The 19,190-nt window shown below is 44.3% G+C and overlaps 2 protein-coding genes and 1 non-coding gene across 3 annotated transcripts; 2 read left to right on the top strand and 1 right to left on the bottom strand.

The window, feature by feature from the left end:
- Positions 1-1,340: 1,340 nt before the first annotated feature.
- On the bottom strand, positions 1,341-1,446 carry LOC140840312 (small nucleolar RNA R71). Its single transcript, XR_012119898.1, has one exon. It is a non-coding gene; the product is annotated as a small nucleolar RNA R71 (small nucleolar RNA).
- Positions 1,447-4,410: 2,964 nt separating this feature from the next.
- On the top strand, positions 4,411-6,098 carry LOC140837854 (uncharacterized). Its single transcript, XM_073203948.1, has 6 exons — positions 4,411-4,492; positions 4,601-4,830; positions 4,955-5,025; positions 5,136-5,142; positions 5,196-5,330; positions 5,463-6,098. The coding sequence occupies exons 1-6, from the start codon at positions 4,411-4,413 to the stop codon at positions 6,096-6,098; spliced, it is 1,161 nt and encodes a 386-aa protein (XP_073060049.1).
- A 4,864-nt stretch (positions 6,099-10,962) lies between these two features.
- LOC140837852 (uncharacterized) lies at positions 10,963-11,598 on the top strand. Its single transcript, XM_073203946.1, has one exon. It carries the CDS (start codon positions 10,963-10,965, stop codon positions 11,596-11,598), a length of 636 nt encoding a protein of 211 aa, XP_073060047.1.
- Positions 11,599-19,190: the final 7,592 nt, after the last annotated feature.

Here is a 19,190-nt window from a genome sequence, read left to right as displayed (position 1 = left end):
CGACTTTTGATTTATTCTTGAGTATGCTATTATTTTCATTGTGTTGTTGAGGAGTAGCTAACTTTGACAACAATATCATATCGCGAGTGAGTTTAAGAGAATAATTCGTGATAGTAGTATAGTCCGTGGATCTACAATTTACATAGAAATATTAAATTGGATACACGTTGATAGTTATAGTCCTAAGGGTCGAAAACTAGGGGATTTCATAGATCGGCATGCTGTTCATCGTTGATAAATAATTAAAGAAATTTAATTACTTCACCGAGTGAATTAGTTTGGCATAGCTCGAGAGGGCGTGTTCAATAATAGAGGAAATCCTGTCAAAAGCGTAAATGACTGTCGAGTTTAATTAGTTAAATTAGAGAGGGTTAGGTAAACCAAGAATTCCCAACAAATTCATTTGTCATTGAATTTTATTTAATCATTTGAGTCGACCATTTAATTCTTGAGTATTTTAGATATTTATTTCGCTAATCATTTTAGTAGTTAATTATCAATCCAATTATCGTTGCTAAAAGCTAAATAGTTGAAAATAGTAATTGTGTAAAACAGTCTTCGTGGGAACGATACTCGTACTCTCGTACATTATACTATTACTTGACATCGTGCACTTGCGATTTTTCGAGCTTAAAAGTTAAATTTATTTTATTGGGGATTTTACAGTGTAAGTTTTGTTCGATCAAGTTTTTGGCGCCGTTGCCGGAGACTGTTACTTCACAATTTTATTTTCAGTTATTTTCTTTAGCATTATTTTATTTTTCTTGAACTAACACTCCATATTTTATTCCAGATATCTTTTCTGGTGCATGCAAAAATCACTTGACGTGGAGCTTGAGTAGTTTGATTCTGAAATCGAACGAACTTTCCGCAGGAGAAGACAGCAGAAAAGGCTAAAGGAACTGATGGAGAGGCACGAACGTCAACTTGAGGAGGAACATCATGAAGATATACATGTTGAGGTGCCAAGCCGCATCCCAATGCTAGAGTATGCCCAGCCCTCTTTGGATGGCGCACGCCCAGCATTGTGATGCCGATTGTGCGGGCAAACCAATTTGAAATTAAGCCAGCAATAATTCAGATGATTCAGAACACAGTCCAATTTGGGGGCGCCGCGATGGATGACCCGAACACTCACATTGCAGATTTTCTTGAAATTTGCGATACTTATAAATTTAATGGAGTGTCTGATGATGCTGTTAGATTACGTTTATTTCCTTTCTCATTACGTGACAAAGCTAAAGCATGGTTAAATTGCTTGCCTGTAGGTTCCATCACTACTTGGGAGGACATGGCGAAGGCGTTTCTGATTAAGTACTTCCCTCCATCGAAGACCATGAAGTTGCGAGTGGACATCACTACATTTGCTCAATTCGAGCAAGAGTCATTATATGAGGCATGGGAGCGCTTCAAGGATTTATTGAGGAGATGCCCACATCATGAACTGCCACTTGGGTTAGTAGTTCAAACTTTCTATTATGGTTTACTAACCCCTAATCGTCTTATGATAGATGCTGCTGCCTGTGGAAATCTATTGAGAAAAACTGATGAAGAAGGATATGAGCTGTTAGAGGAGATGGCTGCTAGTAGTTATCACCCTCAGTCTGAAAGAAACAATCAACGGAGGAGCGCATGAGTTCACCAGGTACATGATCTGTCTGCTATTACTGCGCAACTTGATGTATTGAACAGGAAATTAGACAGCTTGAATATGGGTGATACTGCTATGCGCCTGCAAGAGGTTTTCTGTGATAAGTGTGGAGGTGAGCATTTTGCAAAGGATTGTCAAGACGGTAATCCTTTCTATGTACATGATGAGGCACCAGTGAAGCAAGTGGGAGTTCAAAACCGTCCTAGGAATGATCCGTATTCGAATACATACAATCCTGGGTGGAGGCAATATCCAAATTTCTCATGGGGTGGTCAAAACAGTCAGCGTCGACCACAGGGAGGACAACCGTATGGAAAACAACCGATGTATAGACAAGAGCCTCGAGAAGAAAAGTCCAATTTGGAGCAAATGATGTCCAAGTTTATCTCATCCACTGAAACTAGACTACAAAATCAGGATGCATCGATAAAGGGGCTAGAAAATCATATTGGACAGTTGGCAAAGATGATAGCTAGTCGAGATCCGGGCACCTTGCCAAGCAACACAGAGACAAATCCAAAAGAGCAAGTGAAGGCCATTGAGTTGAAGATTGGGAAGATCTTGGAACCAAAGGATAAGGAGAAGAGTCAACCGTTAGAGGAACGGACTGAGACATCAAAAGTAAGTCTTCTAATTCTACACCAGCACCCACTGCACAACCAAAAATTGTTATACCTCCTCCCTTTCCTGCAGCATTGAAAAAAGCAAAACTTGATGCGCAATTCGGTAAGTTTCTTGAAATATTTAAAAAATTGCACACTAATATTCCTTTTGCTAATACTTTGATGCAAATGCCTAGTTATGCTAAATTTCTGAAGGACATCTTAGCAAATAAGAGAAGGTTGGAGGATCACATGACGGTAAATTTGACTGAAAATTGTTCGGCTTTGGTGCAAAACAAAATCCCACCTAAACTTAAAGATCCAGGGAGTTTTTCTATTCCTTGCATGATTGGTGATGTTGTTTTTCATAAGGCTTTATGTGATCTTGGTGCGAGTATTAACCTCACGCCCTTGTCTGTGTTTAGGAAACTTGGATTAGGAGAGCCTAAGCCAACAAGGATGTCTTTACAGCTAGCAGACAGATCTGTCAAGTATCCACGAGGAGTCGTAGAGGATGTGTTGGTGAAAGTAGACAAGTTTATATTTCCTGCAGACTTTGTGGTGCTTGACATGGAGGAGGACAGGGAGATGCCGCTGATTTTGGGTAGACCGTTCCTTGCAACTGGCAAGGCCCTGATCGATGTGCAAGAAGGGAAATTAAGATTGAGAGTGGGGGAGGAAGAAATTACTTTTGACGTCTTTAATGCTCTTAAGCACACACTGCATTCTGATAGTTGTTATAGAATTGATGCTTTTGATGCGTTTGTGTGCAACTTTGTGCAGGATGCTATGAAGGACCCCCTAGAGGCTGCTCTCACCACTGAGTCGAGGGATGATGAGTTAGAGCAAGAAGAATCTGAAATAGTTGCATTCTTAAATGCCACGCCTTCATGGAAGAGACCAGTCAGATTGAGATTGGAGGACTTGGGGGATCGAAGAGACTTGACCCCTCAGAAGCCAAGCATAGAGGAGCCACCAAATCTTGAGCTCAAGCCATTACCTCCACATCTGAAATACATCTATCTAGGTGAGAACAATAAACTGTCTGTGATTATTTCTTCTTATTTGATAGATGTGATGGAGACAAAACTGTTGAAAGTTCTCAAAGAGCATAGGAGTGCATTTGCGTGAAAAGTGGCAGATATTAAGGGGATCAATCCGTCAGTTTGCATGCATAAGATCTTGATGGAGGAAAAGTACTCACCTCTTGTGCAACCTCAGAGAAGATTAAATCCAAAGATGCAAGAGGTAGTAAAAGCAGAAACTATCAAACTCCTCGATGCGGTATTATCTATCATATATCTGATAGTGCATGGGTAAGTCATGTTCAATGTGTGCCTAAAAAATGGGGGATTACTATTATTACTAATGAAAAAAATGAATTAATCCCCACTAGGACAGTTACGGGTTGGCGTGTGTGCATAGATTATAGGAAGTTGAATGATGCCACCCGTAAAGATCACTTTCCCCTTCCCTTCATTGATCAAATGCTTGAGAGGTTAGCAGGTCATGAGTTTTATTGCTTTTTGGATAGGTATTCAGGGTATAACCAAATTATGATTGTACCTGAGGACCAAGAGAAAACCACTTTCACTTGCTTTTATGGTACTTTTGCCTTTAGACGAATGCCCTTTGGTCTTTGTAATGCCCCAGCCACTTTTCAAAGATGCATGACCGCTATATTCCATGATATGATTGAGACTTTTCTTGAAATATTTATGAATGATTTCTCGATTTTTGGTTATTCTTTTGATGACTGTTTGCAGAATCTGAAGGTGGTATTGATGAGATGCGAAGAGACGAATTTGGTACTGAATTGGGAAAATTGTCATTTTATGGTACAAGAATGCATAGTATTGGGGCACAAGATTTTGGAGCAAGGAAATTGAGGTAGACAAAGCCAAAGTAGAAGTCATCAAGAATCTGCCACCACTGACATCAGTCAAGGGAGTTAGAAGTTTTCTAGGGCACGCCGGTTTTTGTCGGTGTTTTATTAAAGAATTCTCTAAAATTGCTAAACCCCTATCCTCCTTGCTTATGAAAGACATGCCTTTTAATTTCGACTCTACTTGTCTGCAGGCATACGAGAATTTGAAGGAGCGCTTGGTGACGGCTCCTGTGTTGGTAGCACCGGATTGGGATCTCTCCTTTGAGGTAATGTGCGATGCCAGTGATACTGTGGTGGGAGCTGTTCTTGGCCAAAGGCGGAATAAGGTATTTCACACCATCTACTATGAAAGTAAAACTTTAGATGAAGCGCAATTGAATTACGCAACAACTGAGAAAGAGTTACTTGCAGTAGTATTTGCTCTTGATAAATTTCATTCATACCTTGTTTTGTCAAAAGTTATTGTTTTCACTGACCATTCTGCACTTAAGTATTTGCTTGCTAAGAAAGAGGCCAAACCACGTTTGCTTAGGTGGATTTTACTTCTTCAAGAGTTTGCTCTCGAAATTAAAGATAAGAAAGGTGTAAAGAATGTAGTAGCTGATAACTTGTCTAGATTGGAATTTATTACTGATGATTGTGTAGATCATGCTATTAATGATTGGTTTCCAGATGAGCAGTTATTTGAGGTGGAAAAATATCCTCGGTATGCAAATTCACCACCCAATCTATCATTTCACCAACGAAAGAAATTCTTTTCTGACGTGAAACATTATTTTTTGGAGGAACCCTTCTTGTTTAAAATTTGTGCAGATTCGAAGACCAGGAGGTGTGTTGCAAAGGAAGAGTTTGGACAAATTCTCCATCACTGTCATGACCGCGAGGTAGGTGGTCATTTTGGACCGACAATGACAGCATCTAAGGTACTTGAATATGGTTTCTATTGGCCAACTCTATTTAAGGATGCCCGTTCTTATGTGTTTTCTTGTGCCAGCGGACAGGTAACATCTCAAACCGTCATGAAATGCCCTTAAATAATATCATTGAATGTGAGGTTTTTGATGTCTGGGGAATAGACTTTATGGGACCGTTTCCACCTTCTTACACGAAAAAATATATTTTGGTTGCGATTGACTATGTGTCCAAATGGGTGGAGGCGGAATCTTATGCCACGAATGATGCTCAAGTGGTACTGAAATTTTTAAAGAAAAATATTTTCAATCGATTTGGAACACCACGAGCAATCATTAGTGATGGTGGCACCCATTTTTGCAATAAACTTTTTGAAAAACTTTTGGGCAAATATGGGGTCACTCATAAGATCCCTACTCCCTATCATCCCCAAACCAGTGGACAAGTCGAAGTGTCAAATCGTGAAATCAAGAGGATTTTGGAGAAAATGGTAGGTGTGAGTCGAAAGGACCGGTCCTTGCGGTTTGATGATGCGCTTTGGGCGTATAGAACTGCTTTTAAGACACATATAGGCACTACACTATATAGGTTGTTTTTTGGTAAAGCATGTCATCTACCCGTTGAGTTAGAGCATAGAGCTTATTGGGCGACTAAAGCGCTAAACTTTGATTTTGCTCTTGCAGGTGAACACAGGTTGTTGCAATTGGATCAGTTGGACGAATTCCGGAATATTGCATATGATCTTGAATTGTCCTACAAAGAAAAGACAAAGAAGGCTCATGACAGGTGCATCATCGAAAGAGAGTTCAAGGAGGGCGAAAATGTTCTACTCTACAACTCTCGGTTGCGACTGTTTCCCGAGAAGTTTAATTCGCGATGGTCTGGTCCATTCGTGATTGCTAAAGTGTACCCATCAGAAGCAATAGCACTGCAAGATGGAAAAGATGGGACATTTATTGTCAATGCCCAAAGACTGAAGCATTACATGAGTGGCGCCATTGAGCCACAAATTGGAGTCACTCGATTCCAAGACACTCACAACTAAGATGAGAGTACAGTCTAGCTCTCGACTATAAATTGATAACTTTCTCTTTTCCCTTCTCTCTTCTTTTAGTTCGTTATGTTATGTCCATTATTTATTTCTTTTTTTGATTTAAAAAAAAAAAAAAAAAAAGAACTTGCGATGCTCGCCCGGGCGATGACTTATTTGCGCCCAGGCGGATTTCCCCTCAACAAATTACAGAAAGCATCGCGCCCGGGCGGCTTTCGGAATTTTGAACTCTCAAATTACAGAGAGTTTTCCGCCCGGGCGGATCGCGGAAAATTTTAAAGTGCAGACTTCTTCTTTCTTCCCCAATTCGAACCCTACTTCCTCCCCATCTATTTTCCGCCGCCTCCCTCTCTCTTTCTCACTAATTTGGCCCTTGTGTGCTGTTTTCAGGTAAAGTTCATAGCACCATCTTCCCTTAGCAAAAAGGACTGCATCTAGGGTCCGAATTATTTACTTCCGGCGATTCCACTTCTCCTCCTCCGGCCACCACTGTGTTTTCCGGACATTTTCCTCCTATATCCGGCGACTTCATCCATTTCCATTGTCCTCACAGTCCGGAGTAGTGTGGGCAAGCACATTTTGCCAAGGAGAGTCTTCACCGGCACTCCTTTTCTCGGATTCCGGCATAGGATACAACCTCCGGCCACATATTCTCTATTTCGGTTTCATATTCACTCCCCATCCACGATGGCACCAAAGAAGGCCCGGGTAAGTCAAGCTTCCTCATCTACGTCATCTCGTATTTCACGATTATTTGTTAATGCAGCCGCACAAGCTCGTTATGAACATGCAAGAATAAATCGAGCTCCGCTTAGGGAGCAAGGCTTTCAGCTTCACAACTTTGGTTTTATCCCTAATCAGATTGTGAGTCGTGGTTGGGAGAAGTTTTGTGCTCCACCGCGTGTCGCAGTGGCGCCGGTGGTTAGGGAATTTTATGTGAATGCGGCTGAGATGGATGATGATAAGGCGGTTGTGCGAGGAAAAATTATTGACTATAGCTCTACCGAGATTAATACATTGCTTGAAACCCCGGCTGTGGATGACGCGACTCATATGACGTGGGCCGCAGACCCCGATTTAGACTTGATGATGCGAACAATTTGTTATCCGGGGTCTCCTTGGAAGACACCTGGCTCTTATACTTGTTTTACGGAGAAATATTTGTTGGTGCCCGCGTCGATGTGGTATGCATTTCTGGTCACGCGATTGATGCCGGTCGGACACACCAGTGATGTGCAAAAAGAGAGGGGTGTGTTGTTATATGCATTGATGACTGATATGTCGATAAATGTGGGAAAAATCATCTTTTCGCAGATCAAACTGAGCATTCACAATGCCAATGTGGCGTTATTCTTTCCTCACATTATCACCGAGCTGTGTGCAGCCACCGGGGTAGTCTTCCAAGATGATGATGAGTTGTTGCCCCCGACAAAGCCTCTCGATGATGACAACTGGTTACAGAAGATCGCAGTGCGGCGGAAGGCGGTTCCTCAGTTTGGTCCTCTCTAGGACAAAGTGGAGTTTGATCCATAGCCACAGTCGCCCCCACCACCGGCTCCGTGGCCTCGGCGTCGCCTTCTTCATGATCGGATGGATGAGTTTGAAGCATTTTCGGATCATCAGTTACAGTGGCAGGCGGTGAGCCAGACATATCAGACCGCCACTGATGCTATGCTACGTTTATCTTTGAGCCATTCGGGTGTTGATCCGGCTCTTCTTCACCACCTCTGCCCGCATTCCCACCGCCCTTTCAGTTTCACTATGCCACTGCACCGGAGCCGGGAGCTGGCGTCATTCCACCCGAGGCCCATGAGGAGGAGGAGGATTGATAGGGGAGTCACTTCTTTCCCCTATTGTGTTTACTGCTTTCTGTCGTTTTCGCTTCTGTGTTATGTTTGTGTTGCATGTTAGTTTATGTTGCGTATTTGTGTTGTCTCCTTTCTATCTCTTTCTTTATCTATTGTTTAGTGCATTGGGGACATTGCACAACTTAGTATTGGGGGGATGGATTGTTTCGTTGTTTTCCTTTTCGTGCATTGTTGATTATATTCATTGACATGTGGTTTTGTCCTCCGTTCGTTTTGCATTGATAGTGTGTCAGCTGACAGTGTTGACGTAGTACTTATTAGCCTAGGATGATTATGGGGTGATGAGGCCTGCCTTGTCTATCGTGCACTCGCACTTCTTTAGAACATATTTGGTAAAGACATGCGGTTTTATTTGAAATGTGAATTCTTTATGCACGAATGATGGAACTAGAAGCATGCATGATATGATGGTAACATTTAAAACTAGAGTGGGGAACGAAGATGTTTGAAGGTGTGAATTGAGCTTGACTATGTTTTCTCGAATCACTGTATCTATCAGCAACATGATATTGATATTAAAAAAAAGATGGAGCTGTAAGGTGTGGGGGAGCCGAATAAAGGAATGAAATCCTATTCCTAGCTAAAGATGGAGATGTAAGGTGTGGAGGAGCCGAATAAAGGAATGAAATCCTATTCCTGGCTATAAAAAAAAAATTGTGCAATGAATAGTCTCGATGTATTCCTGTCATTACTGTATTTGCACTAAGTCGAGAAAATATTGCCTGCTGGTGGTTACTGAGTGCAGATGAACATAGGAGAGTAAGATTTACACTAACATGCTGATTTAAATCTCTTACAATTGTTGATAATGGATCCACCTGTCATACATGATGCTAGAACCAACGCCACACACACACGTTCATATTTCGTTTGAAACAATGTCTAGATCAAGGAAAGTGCAAAGAGTTGTGTTTGTGCATTGACTGACGAGGGAGTGTGTTGAGTTTCGCTGAGGCTAATTGGAACTATGAACTCACTGTTAAGCTGATATCTGTCATTTCATGTTGTGTCAAATAACATGTTTTGCTCGAGGGCGAGCAAAAGGTTAGTATTGGGGAGTTGATATACTTGGTTTTTAAGTGTTTTTCGTGTTAAGTTAATGTCTCATTGTGTCATATATTCTAGTTAGAATTATTAATTTTGTCGTGTTTTTATCATATTTGTAGTAGCCCGAGTCCCAAATTGATTAATTATATGACTAAGTGTTGGTTTTAATCTCTTTTCCTGGGCATTATCGAGTGTTAGCCGGGCAGGCCGAGTTCTCGGGTGTAAGGACCGGGTACTTAAGTGCGGAGGCCGGGTAGGTCGAGTACTTGAGTAATAGGTCAGGCAGGCCGGGCACTTGAGTGAGAGGCCGGGAAGGCTGGACACTTGCCGGGAGGTCGGGACTTTTGACCGGGATGGCCGGGCAGTTGGCCGGGAAGGCCGGGAACTTCTTTTGTTTGACCGGGAGGTCAGAGGCCGGGAGCTTCAGTGGTCAGTCCGGGAGCCCGGGACAGGGTAGTTGTGGACAGGCCAGGGAACCAGTGACCGGGTAGTTTGCATGTTGGCAGGCGATGTGTCACAAGTTTAGACGGGTGTCTACTTGCATGAGCTCGGATGACAAGTGTACAGTAACGTGTCACATGGCATGGCTGTGTGTTGGCACGTAAGGACTCAGTTGACAGGTGGTCAGTGCGTGTCATTTGGCATGGCATGATATCGACACGTCAGGGCGAGCATTTCTAGGCTGGACGCCTATAAATAGGGCTTAGGGTTCTCATAGTTGAGCGTGTACTACGCATATTCACTTGAGAGAGAGAGCCCGGGAGTTAGCCCAGTAAGCAGATTCCAGCACCCGGGTAGTAGCCAGATAGCCCGGGAAGGAGCTAGATTGCCCGGGAAGCATCCAGACAACCCGGGAATCATCCAGTCAACTCGGCAGTGAGGCCAGTAGCCGGGTCAGGAGTCCTAGAGACCGGCCAGTCAGTGTTTCAGCTCGGCCAGCAGGAGTTTTCACCCGGGCAGAGGGTGACAGCCCGGGCAGTATGCAGAACAGATCGGGAAGAGGTCAGGTAGATCGGTCAGCTGGTGGTTTAGCTCGGCCGACAGTTTCAGGACGGTTTTGAGGTACGAAAGTACTATCCGAGATACCCGGTTGAGTATACTTGTCTATGTGTTGCATGGTACTTGTTGCATGATTATATGATGCATGTATTACTGTCATGTTTATATATGCGGCATTTGCATATCACGTTGAGCTGTATCTCCTTTGAGGTAGCCTATCCTGTTGAGCTGTATCTCTTTCGAGATAAGCTATACTTGTATCCAGTAGGGTGCTCAGCCCTAGTTTCTTGGTGGATGGTTGGACCCCGTTGGCCGACGGGTGTCAGGTCGCCGGTATATCCACATTCCTGTATGGTATGGGAGCCACCTCCTGATGCGACGGCGCAGCATGCTACATACCTAGACGTCTCCAGACTGAGCAGTGATTCTCTTGATCTGATTACCCGGTACCCTGTACATTTGCATACATGCATGCATTTCATAGTTTTGTATACTCATGCTTTTGTACTGAGCGTTCTCATCGCTCACGTCCTCGGTTGGTTTATCTTGGACACCCCAATCCCACGGGGCAGGTCTCAGGTTGGATGGCCCAGGAGGGAGCAGAGGATGAGCCGGCAGGATGAGGATTCTGGTTTAGTACTTGGGCTTTAGTACTTTCGGTTATTCATTCGATTTGGTTGTATCAGTATTTTGTATTTCATATACGTTGATTTGTATAACCCTTGAGTTTACCACTATATTCGTTTCCGCAGTATTTTTCTCTGATTTATTAAGTTAATTGCATGCGTAAGCTCTTGATTAGTAGGTGATCTGGGACGGGTCACTACATTTATGGTATCAGAGCATGCATAAGATATTTTGGGAGATAGTGGTATGATTTGGGTTATTCTCTTCTTGACTCTTTCGTAACTTTCCCTTCGCTGTTTTCGATCTATCTTGTAGCGATGGCGGGTTATGGCGACGAGAGCAGTCATGGCAGCGTTGGACGCTGGGGCGATCGTGATGAGCGGGATCATCCTCGAGAGCATCGTCACCGTCATGACGACCGTAGGCGGTTTGACATGCATCGGTTCATCCAGATGGGACCGAGACCATTGGTTGGTGGGGAGACACCGGATGCCGCGGAGGATTGGTTAGAGCGGATGGAGAGTTGCTTCAGATCTTTCCAGTGTACCGCTGAGCAGCAGATGGAGACGCTGAGCTTTCTGCTGGAGGGACGTGCCCGGAAGTGGTGGAGATCTACTTCGGCGCCTATTATACAGGAGCGTGGTGTTGTCACCTGGGAGGATTTTCGTGCTGCTTTCTCCAGATTATATTTTCCTCCGGCACTTCGTCAGGTAAAGACGATGGAGCTTCTCAGTCTGAAGCAGGGAAGCATGTCTGTTGACGAGTATCAGCAGAAGTTCTTTGAGTTATTTCCGTACGCTCCGCACATTAATGCCAGCTCCGAGGCCAAGTATGATCATTTCCTGCAGGGCCTGAACCAGGAGATATACGATCGGGTATCAGTCTGTGATGACCTGACGTCTTACGAGGGCTTGGTGAACCGTTGTCGCCAGGCGGAGATCAGTCTACAGTGAGGTAGAGCTCTTCAGTCTTCTCGCCCAGCTTCTTCTTTGGGACCTCGAGCCCAATCATTCAAGAAGTCTGCTTCTACTTCTTCGGGATCTGGATCTGGCGGTGTCTTCCGATTCGGGAAGAGGAAGGGTCCTTGTGATCACTGTGGTAAGGACCATTCGACCGCTCAGTGTCGACGAGCTGCGGGCGCTTGTTTCAAGTGCGGAGAGGTGGGTCACCTCAAGAGGGATTGTCCGCAGATGCGTGGAGTTGCAGCATCGGGCACTGGTTCTCAGACGACTGTTCAGCAGAGGACTCCGGGGCGTGGGGGGAGTACTTCTTCATTGCGACCTCGTGCCCAGGGTCAGGTTTTTGCGCTGAACCAGGATCAGGCAGCTGAGGAGACCGAGAGAGTTATCGCAGGTACATTTCTTTTATGTGGTATTCCTGCATTTGTTCTCATTGATACCGGTTCATCGCATTCATTTATATCTGCACGGTTTGCTAAGCATCACAAGCTTCCATATGTTTCTCTCGATGTTTCTCTATCTGTGTCTACTCCGATGGGTTATTCGGTGATAGCCAAGCGTCTTGTGATGGGTTGTCCTCTGGAGTTTGAGGGTAACAAGTTGACTGCGAACCTGATGATCCTGGCAATGGATGATTTTGACTGCATTCTGGGAATAGATCTGTTGACGACGTACCGAGCTACAATGGATTGTTACCAGAGGCTCGTTCAGTTTCATACGACTGAGAGCGGTAGCTGGTTTTTCTATGGTGAGGGAGCGCGACCTCCGATGCCCGTGGTATCTGCTCTGAAAGCCTGTCGTGCTTTAGAGTCGGGCGGGGAAGGCTACCTCATCTATGCTATTGATACATCCACGGGTAGTGTTGGTATAGATGATCTTCCAGTGGTTTGTGAATTCCCAGATGTCTTTCCCGATGAGATTCCAGGTTTTCCTCCTGAGCGAGAAGTGGAATTCGGCATCGAGCTAGTGCCAGGAACGGCACCGATCTCACGAGCACCCTATCGTCTGGCTCCATCAGAGATGAGGGAATTAAAGCAGCAGTTGCAAGATCTTCTTGACAAGGGTTATATTCGCCCGAGTGTGTCGCCTTGGGGAGCTCCAGTCTTGTTCGTCAAGAAGAAGGATGGATCTATGCGGCTTTGCATGGATTACCGACAGCTGAATCGTGTGACGATCAAGAACAAGTATCCGTTGCCACGTATCGATGACTTGTTTGATCAGCTGCAGGGGACATCTGTATATTCCAAGATAGACTTGAGGTCTGGATACCATCAGATGAGAGTCAGAGGAAGTGATATTCCTAAGACTGCATTCCGTATGAGATATGGGCATTACGAGTTTCTGGTGATGCCATTTGGTTTGACGAATGCACCAGCCGTGTTTATGGATTTGATGAATCGCATCTTTTGCGATTATCTGGATCAATTCGTGGTGGTATTCATTGATGATATCTTGGTTTATTCCCATAGCATGGAGGAGCATGCCTAGCACTTGAGGATAGTCTTGCAGATTCTTCGGGAGAAGGAATTATATGCCAAGATGAACAAATGCGAATTCTGGATAGACCGAGTTGTGTTTCTTGGTCATGTGATATCCAAGGATGGAGTTTCTGTTGATCCTAGCAAGATTGAAGCAGTGCTGAATTGGTCACGACCGACGACTGTAGCTGAGATCCGTAGTTTTCTGGGTCTAGCAGGATATTATCGTCGTTTCATCGTGAATTTCTCCCAGCTTGCTAGACCATTGACGCAGCTTACTCGGAAGGAAGTTCCTTTTGTGTGGTCTTCTGAGTGCGAAGACAGTTTCGTGGAGCTTCGCAAGCGTCTGACGACAGCACCTGTTTTGGCGTTACCGTCTGGATTGGGTGGATTCAGTGTATACACGGATGCCTCGGGTCAGGGGTTAGGATGTGTATTGACACAGCACGGACATGTGATTGCTTATACTTCCAGACAGCTGAAATCACATGAGGAGCATTATCCAGTGCATGATCTTGAACTTGCAGCGATCATTTTTGCACTGAAGATCTGGCGCCATTATCTGTATGGTGAGAAGTTTGAGATCTACACTGATCATAAGAGTCTGAAGTATTTGTTCACTCAGGCAGAGTTGAACATGAGACAGCGTCGCTGGATGGATCTGCTGAAGGATTATGATTGTGAAATCAAGTACCATCCAGGTTCGGCAAATCTCACAGCAGATGCCCTCAGTCGCAAGGTGAGATTATCAGCTCTTCAGACCAGTGAGTGGTCCAGTACCATTCAGGATTGTTGCTCCATGGGATTTAACTTCCAGCATCGGAAGGGCCGAGATAGTATTCGAGTGGCGACTATCTTGTCTGAGCCAGCCTTGTATTCGCGGATCAGAGATATTCAGATGATTGATCCGAAGACTCAGCGTTTAGCGCAGTTGGCTGCTAGAGATTCTACGTCTGGATTCCATTATCAGTCTGATGGTCTTCTGTGTTTATCTGGTCGAGTTGTTGTACCAGAGGATGATACATTGAGGGAGGAGATTCTGTCCCAGGCTCACCGCAGCAAGTTGAGTGTTCATCCTGGTAGCAACAAGATGTATAAAGACCTGAAGACTCGATTCTGGTGGAAAGGTATGAAGCGCAGTGTCTATCAGTTTGTCTCTCAGTGCTTGACTTGTCAGCAAGTTAAGGCAGAGCATCGGCGACCAGGAGGTTTATTACTGAGCTTGCCTATTCCGGAATGGAAGTGGGAGCATATCACGATGGACTTCGTGACTCACTTGCCATTGTCTTCGCGCAATAAAGATGCTATATGGATTGTGGTGGATCGACTCACCAAGTCAGCACATTTTCTTCCGTATAACCGTGACTTTACATTCGATCGTATGGCTAGATTGTATATCCAGGAGATTGTACGATTACACGGTGTACCAGTCAGCATTGTCAGCGACAGAGATCCTCGGTTTACCTCTAGATTTTGGGGTAGTTTTCAGCAGGCTATGGGTACTACTCTGAGTTTGAGTACTGCCTATCATCCGGAGACTGATGGACAGTCGGAGAGGACGATTCGTACGCTGGAGGATATGTTGCGAGCTTGTGTTATGGACTTCCGAGCATCTTGGCAGGATCAGTTGCCTCTGATCGAGTTTGCGTACAACAACAGCTATCATCGTAGCATTGGCATGGTCCCGTTTGAGGCGTTGTACGGACGACGATGTCGTACTCCTCTGTTCTGGGAGGAGGTAGGTGAGAGGCAGATTGAGGGACCAGAGTTGGTCCAGCAGACTCTTGACACGGTCTCAGTGATCAAGAAGCGGATCAAGACAGCGCAAGACAGGCAGGCAAGTTATGCCAATACTCAACGTAGACCGCTTCAGTTTCAGCAAGGTGAGAAGGTATTTCTCAAGGTTTCGCCTTTCCGGAGGATTTTGAGATTTGGTCTCAAGGGTAAGCTATCTCCGAGATTTATTGGTCCATTTGAGATTTTGGAATGCGTGGGAGATTTAGCTTACAGATTAGCTTTACCGCCGTATCTGTCTGAGATTCATGATGTGTTTCACGTATCTCTTTTACGACGGTATGTAGCAGATGATTCGCATATTTTGCATCCTTCGGAAGTGCAGCTTGATAGTAACTTGTCATATGTTGAAAGACCGGTTCAGATCCTAGACCGGAAGGACAAAGTGCTGAGGAACAAGACGATTCCCCTGGTGTTGGTCCAGTGGCAGTGCCGAGGCACCGAGGAAGCCACTTGGGAGTTAGAGAGCCGTATGCGTTCTGAGCATCCAGAATTATTTGAATTGTAATTTCATTGAGATGTAATTTATTACAGTGTTAATAAAAGATATTTATTGGATATTTTGGATTAAATATCATTGTTGTTTATTCTCTAGCTCTGATTTCGAGGACGAAATCTTTTAAGGGGGGGAGAATGTAGTAGCCCGAGTCCCAAATTGATTAATTATATGACTAAGTGTTGGTTTTAATCTCTTTTCCCGGGCATTATCGAGTGTTAGCCGGGCAGGCCGAGTTCTCGGGTGTAAGGACCGGGTACTTAAGTGCGGAGGCCGGGTAGGTCGAGTACTTGAGTAATAGGTCAGGCAGGCCGGACACTTGAGTGAGAGGCCGGGAAGGCTGGACACTTGCCGGGAGGTCGGGAATTTTGACCGGGATGGCCGGGCAGTTGGCCGGGAAGGCCGGGAACTTCTTTTGTTTGACCGGGAGGTCAGAGGCCGGGAGCTTCAGTGGTCAGTCCGGGAGCCCGGGACAGGGTAGTTGTGGACAGGCCAGGGAACCAGTGACCGGGTAGTTTTCATGTTGGCAGGCGATGTGTCACAAGTTTAGACGAGTGTCTACTTGCATGAGCTCGGATGACAAGTGTACAGTAACGTGTCACATGGCATGGCTGTGTGTTGGCACGTAAGGACTCAGTTGACAGGTGGTCAGTGCGTGTCATTTGGCATGGCATGATATCGACACGTCAGGGCGAGCATTTCTAGGCTGGACGCCTATAAATAGGGCTTAGGGTTCTCATAGTTGAGCGTGTACTACGCATATTCACTTGAGAGAGAGAGCCCGGGAGTTAGCCCAGTAAGCAGATTCCAGCACCCGGGTAGTAGCCAGATAGCCCGGGAAGGAGCTAGATTGCCCGGGAAGCATCCAGACAACCCGGGAATCATCCAGTCAACTCGGCAGTGAGGCCAGTAGCCGGGTCAGGAGTCCTAGAGACCGGCCAGTCAGTGTTTCAGCTCGGCCAGCAGGAGTTTTCACCCGGGCAGAGGGTGACAGCCCGGGCAGTGTGCAGAACAGACCGGGAAGAGGTCAGGTAGATCGGTCAGCTGGTGGTTTAGCTCGGCCGACAGTTTCAGGACGGTTTTGAGGTACGAAAGTACTATCCGAGATACCCGGTTGAGTATACTTGTCTATGTGTTGCATGGTACTTGTTGCATGATTATATGATGCATGTATTACTGTCATGTTTATATATGCGGCATTTGCATATCACGTTGAGCTGTATCTCCTTTGAGGTAGCCTATCCTGTTGAACTGTATCTCTTTCGAGATAAGCTATACTTGTATCCAGTAGGGTGCTCAGCCCTAGTTTCTTGGTGGATGGTTGGACCCCGTTGGCCGACGGGTGTCAGGTCGCCGGTATATCCACATTCCTGTATGGTATGGGAGCCACCTCCTGATGCGACGGCGCAGCGTGCTACATACCTAGACGTCTCCAGACTGAGCAGTGATTCTCTTGATCTGATTACCCGGTACCCTGTACATTTGCATACATGCATGCATTTCATAGTTTTGTATACTCATGCTTTTGTACTGAGCGTTCTCATCGCTCACGTCCTCGGTTGGTTTATCTTGGACACCCCATTCCCACGGGGCAGGTCTCAGGTTGGATGGCCCAGGAGGGAGCAGAGGATGAGCCGGCAGGATGAGGATTCTGGTTTAGTACTTGGGCTTTAGTACTTTCGGTTATTCATTCGATTTGGTTGTATCAGTATTTTGTATTTCAGATACGTTGATTTGTATAACCCTTGAGTTTACCACTATATTCGTTTCCGCAGTATTTTTCTCTGATTTATTAAGTTAATTGCATGCGTAAGCTCTTGATTAGTAGGTGATCTGGGACGGGTCACTACAATATTTTATGTGTTTAGTGGCTCACATGTTTCTTGGGTCGAAATGTAGGTAGTTCATGCTCAAGAAGAAGAGAAATGACAACTAAATCGAACAAGACTCGCCCGGGCCAACAATTTGGTCGCCCGGGCGAATGCAAGTGAAGAAAAAGGTGAAACTCCAGAATGTTTTCCGCCCGGGCGCGATCTTATATCCGCCCGGGCGAGAGGAGGAGAAATGCGTAAGGCAAATTCCAGAGAGTTTTCCTCCCGGGCGAGAACTTAAGTGCGTCCGGCCCGAGTTGCTGTGAAATTCAAGGCAGATTACAGAAAGTTTTCCGCCCGGGCGAGAATTCATGTGCGCCCGGGCGCATTCGATTTTTGGAAAAAGTTCTAGGTCGATTTGTTTCCTAATTTTGGCCCCATGACTGATATGGGAGGTGTTTTGGACGAAAATTGAGGATTCTAACCTACTTTGCAGCCACCACAAGTTGTTGGAAAAAAAGAGAGCTTGGGATTGAAGATTTTCGGGATTCCGAGCATCGTTCTTCGAGTTCTTCGTCAACCTAGTATTTTTAGTTTATAAATTATTGCTTAAACATTGTTTTCCATATTTTCATTATGAATTTTTGTAGCTAAGCTTTCATATTTGTTGGGATTCAAGGGGAGCCTACCCCAAAACTTTGATTAAATTAATTTATGTCTTGACTTTTGATTTATTCTTGAGTATGCTATTATTTTCATTGTGTTGTTGAGGAGTAGCTAACTTTGACAACAATATCATATCGCGAGTGAGTTCGAGAGAATAATTCGTGATAGGAACAAATAGTATAGTCCGTGGATCTACAATTTACATAGAAATATTAAATTGGATACACGTTGATAGTTATAGTCCTAAGGGTAGAAAACTAGGGGATTTCATAGATCGGCATGCGGTTCATCGTTGATAAATAATTAAAGAAATTTAATTACTTCACCGAGTGAATTAGTTTGGCATAGCTCGAGAGGACGTGTTCAATAGTAGAGGAAATCCTGTCAAAAGCGTAAATGACTGTCGAGTTTAATTAGTTAAATTAAAGAGGGGTAGGTAAACCAAGAATTCTCAACAAATTCATTTGTCATTGAATTTTATTTAATCATTTGAGTCGATCATTTAATTCTTGAGTATTTTAGATATTTATTTCGTTAATCATTTTAGTAGTTAATTATCAATCCAATTATCGTTGCTAAAAGCTAAATAGTTGAAAATAGTAATTGTGTAAAACAGTCTTCGTGGGAACGATACTCGTACTTTCATAAATTATACTATTACTTGACATCGTGCACGTGCGATTTTTCGAGCTTAAAAGTTAAATTTATTTTATTGAGGATTTTACAGTGCAAGTTTTGCTCGATCAAGGTTAAATGATTTAAAAACTAGATTGAATTGTATGTTGGTTATGTTTAGAATTGGACTGTATTCATATATTATGTCTCCTAGACTAGCTCTTAGTAATGACGGACAGGACGGCAATCCTGGAGTTGACAGAGCTTTTCCACCACCACCACTAGGAGATCCTGCTACCCGAGTGCTGGAGGGTATAACACGACTTATGGAGCGAGCTCAGCAGGCTATTAGGCCGCAGCAGGACAAATATGAGCAATTTAGAAGGTTGAATACTAAGAATTTAGTGGCACCACTGACTCATTTATAGCTGAGGATTGGATCAGGTCCCTTGAGTTGCACTTTCGATATCTAGACATAGGGATGCTGACAGGGTCAGATGTGCCACCTATATGTATGCGAGATGTCACATCTTTGTGGTGGGAAGGAGCAGCACATGGGGTTAATCGAATAGAATTTATGGAATAATTTTATTGTATAATGTGAATACAGTTCACTTGCAGACGTGGTTCAATTAGAAAAAATAGAGATGATTTAAAATTTAAAAAAAATATTCAACAATATAATCATAGTTTACTAATTATTATAATTTTAGATAATTATTAATT

This window comes from Primulina eburnea, chromosome 8 (assembly GCF_022965805.1).
Source record: "Primulina eburnea isolate SZY01 chromosome 8, ASM2296580v1, whole genome shotgun sequence".
NCBI classification, from domain to species: Eukaryota; Viridiplantae; Streptophyta; class Magnoliopsida; order Lamiales; family Gesneriaceae; genus Primulina; species Primulina eburnea.
Note: the sequence above shows the minus strand (reverse complement) of the source record. Positions and strands in the feature narration are given on the sequence as shown.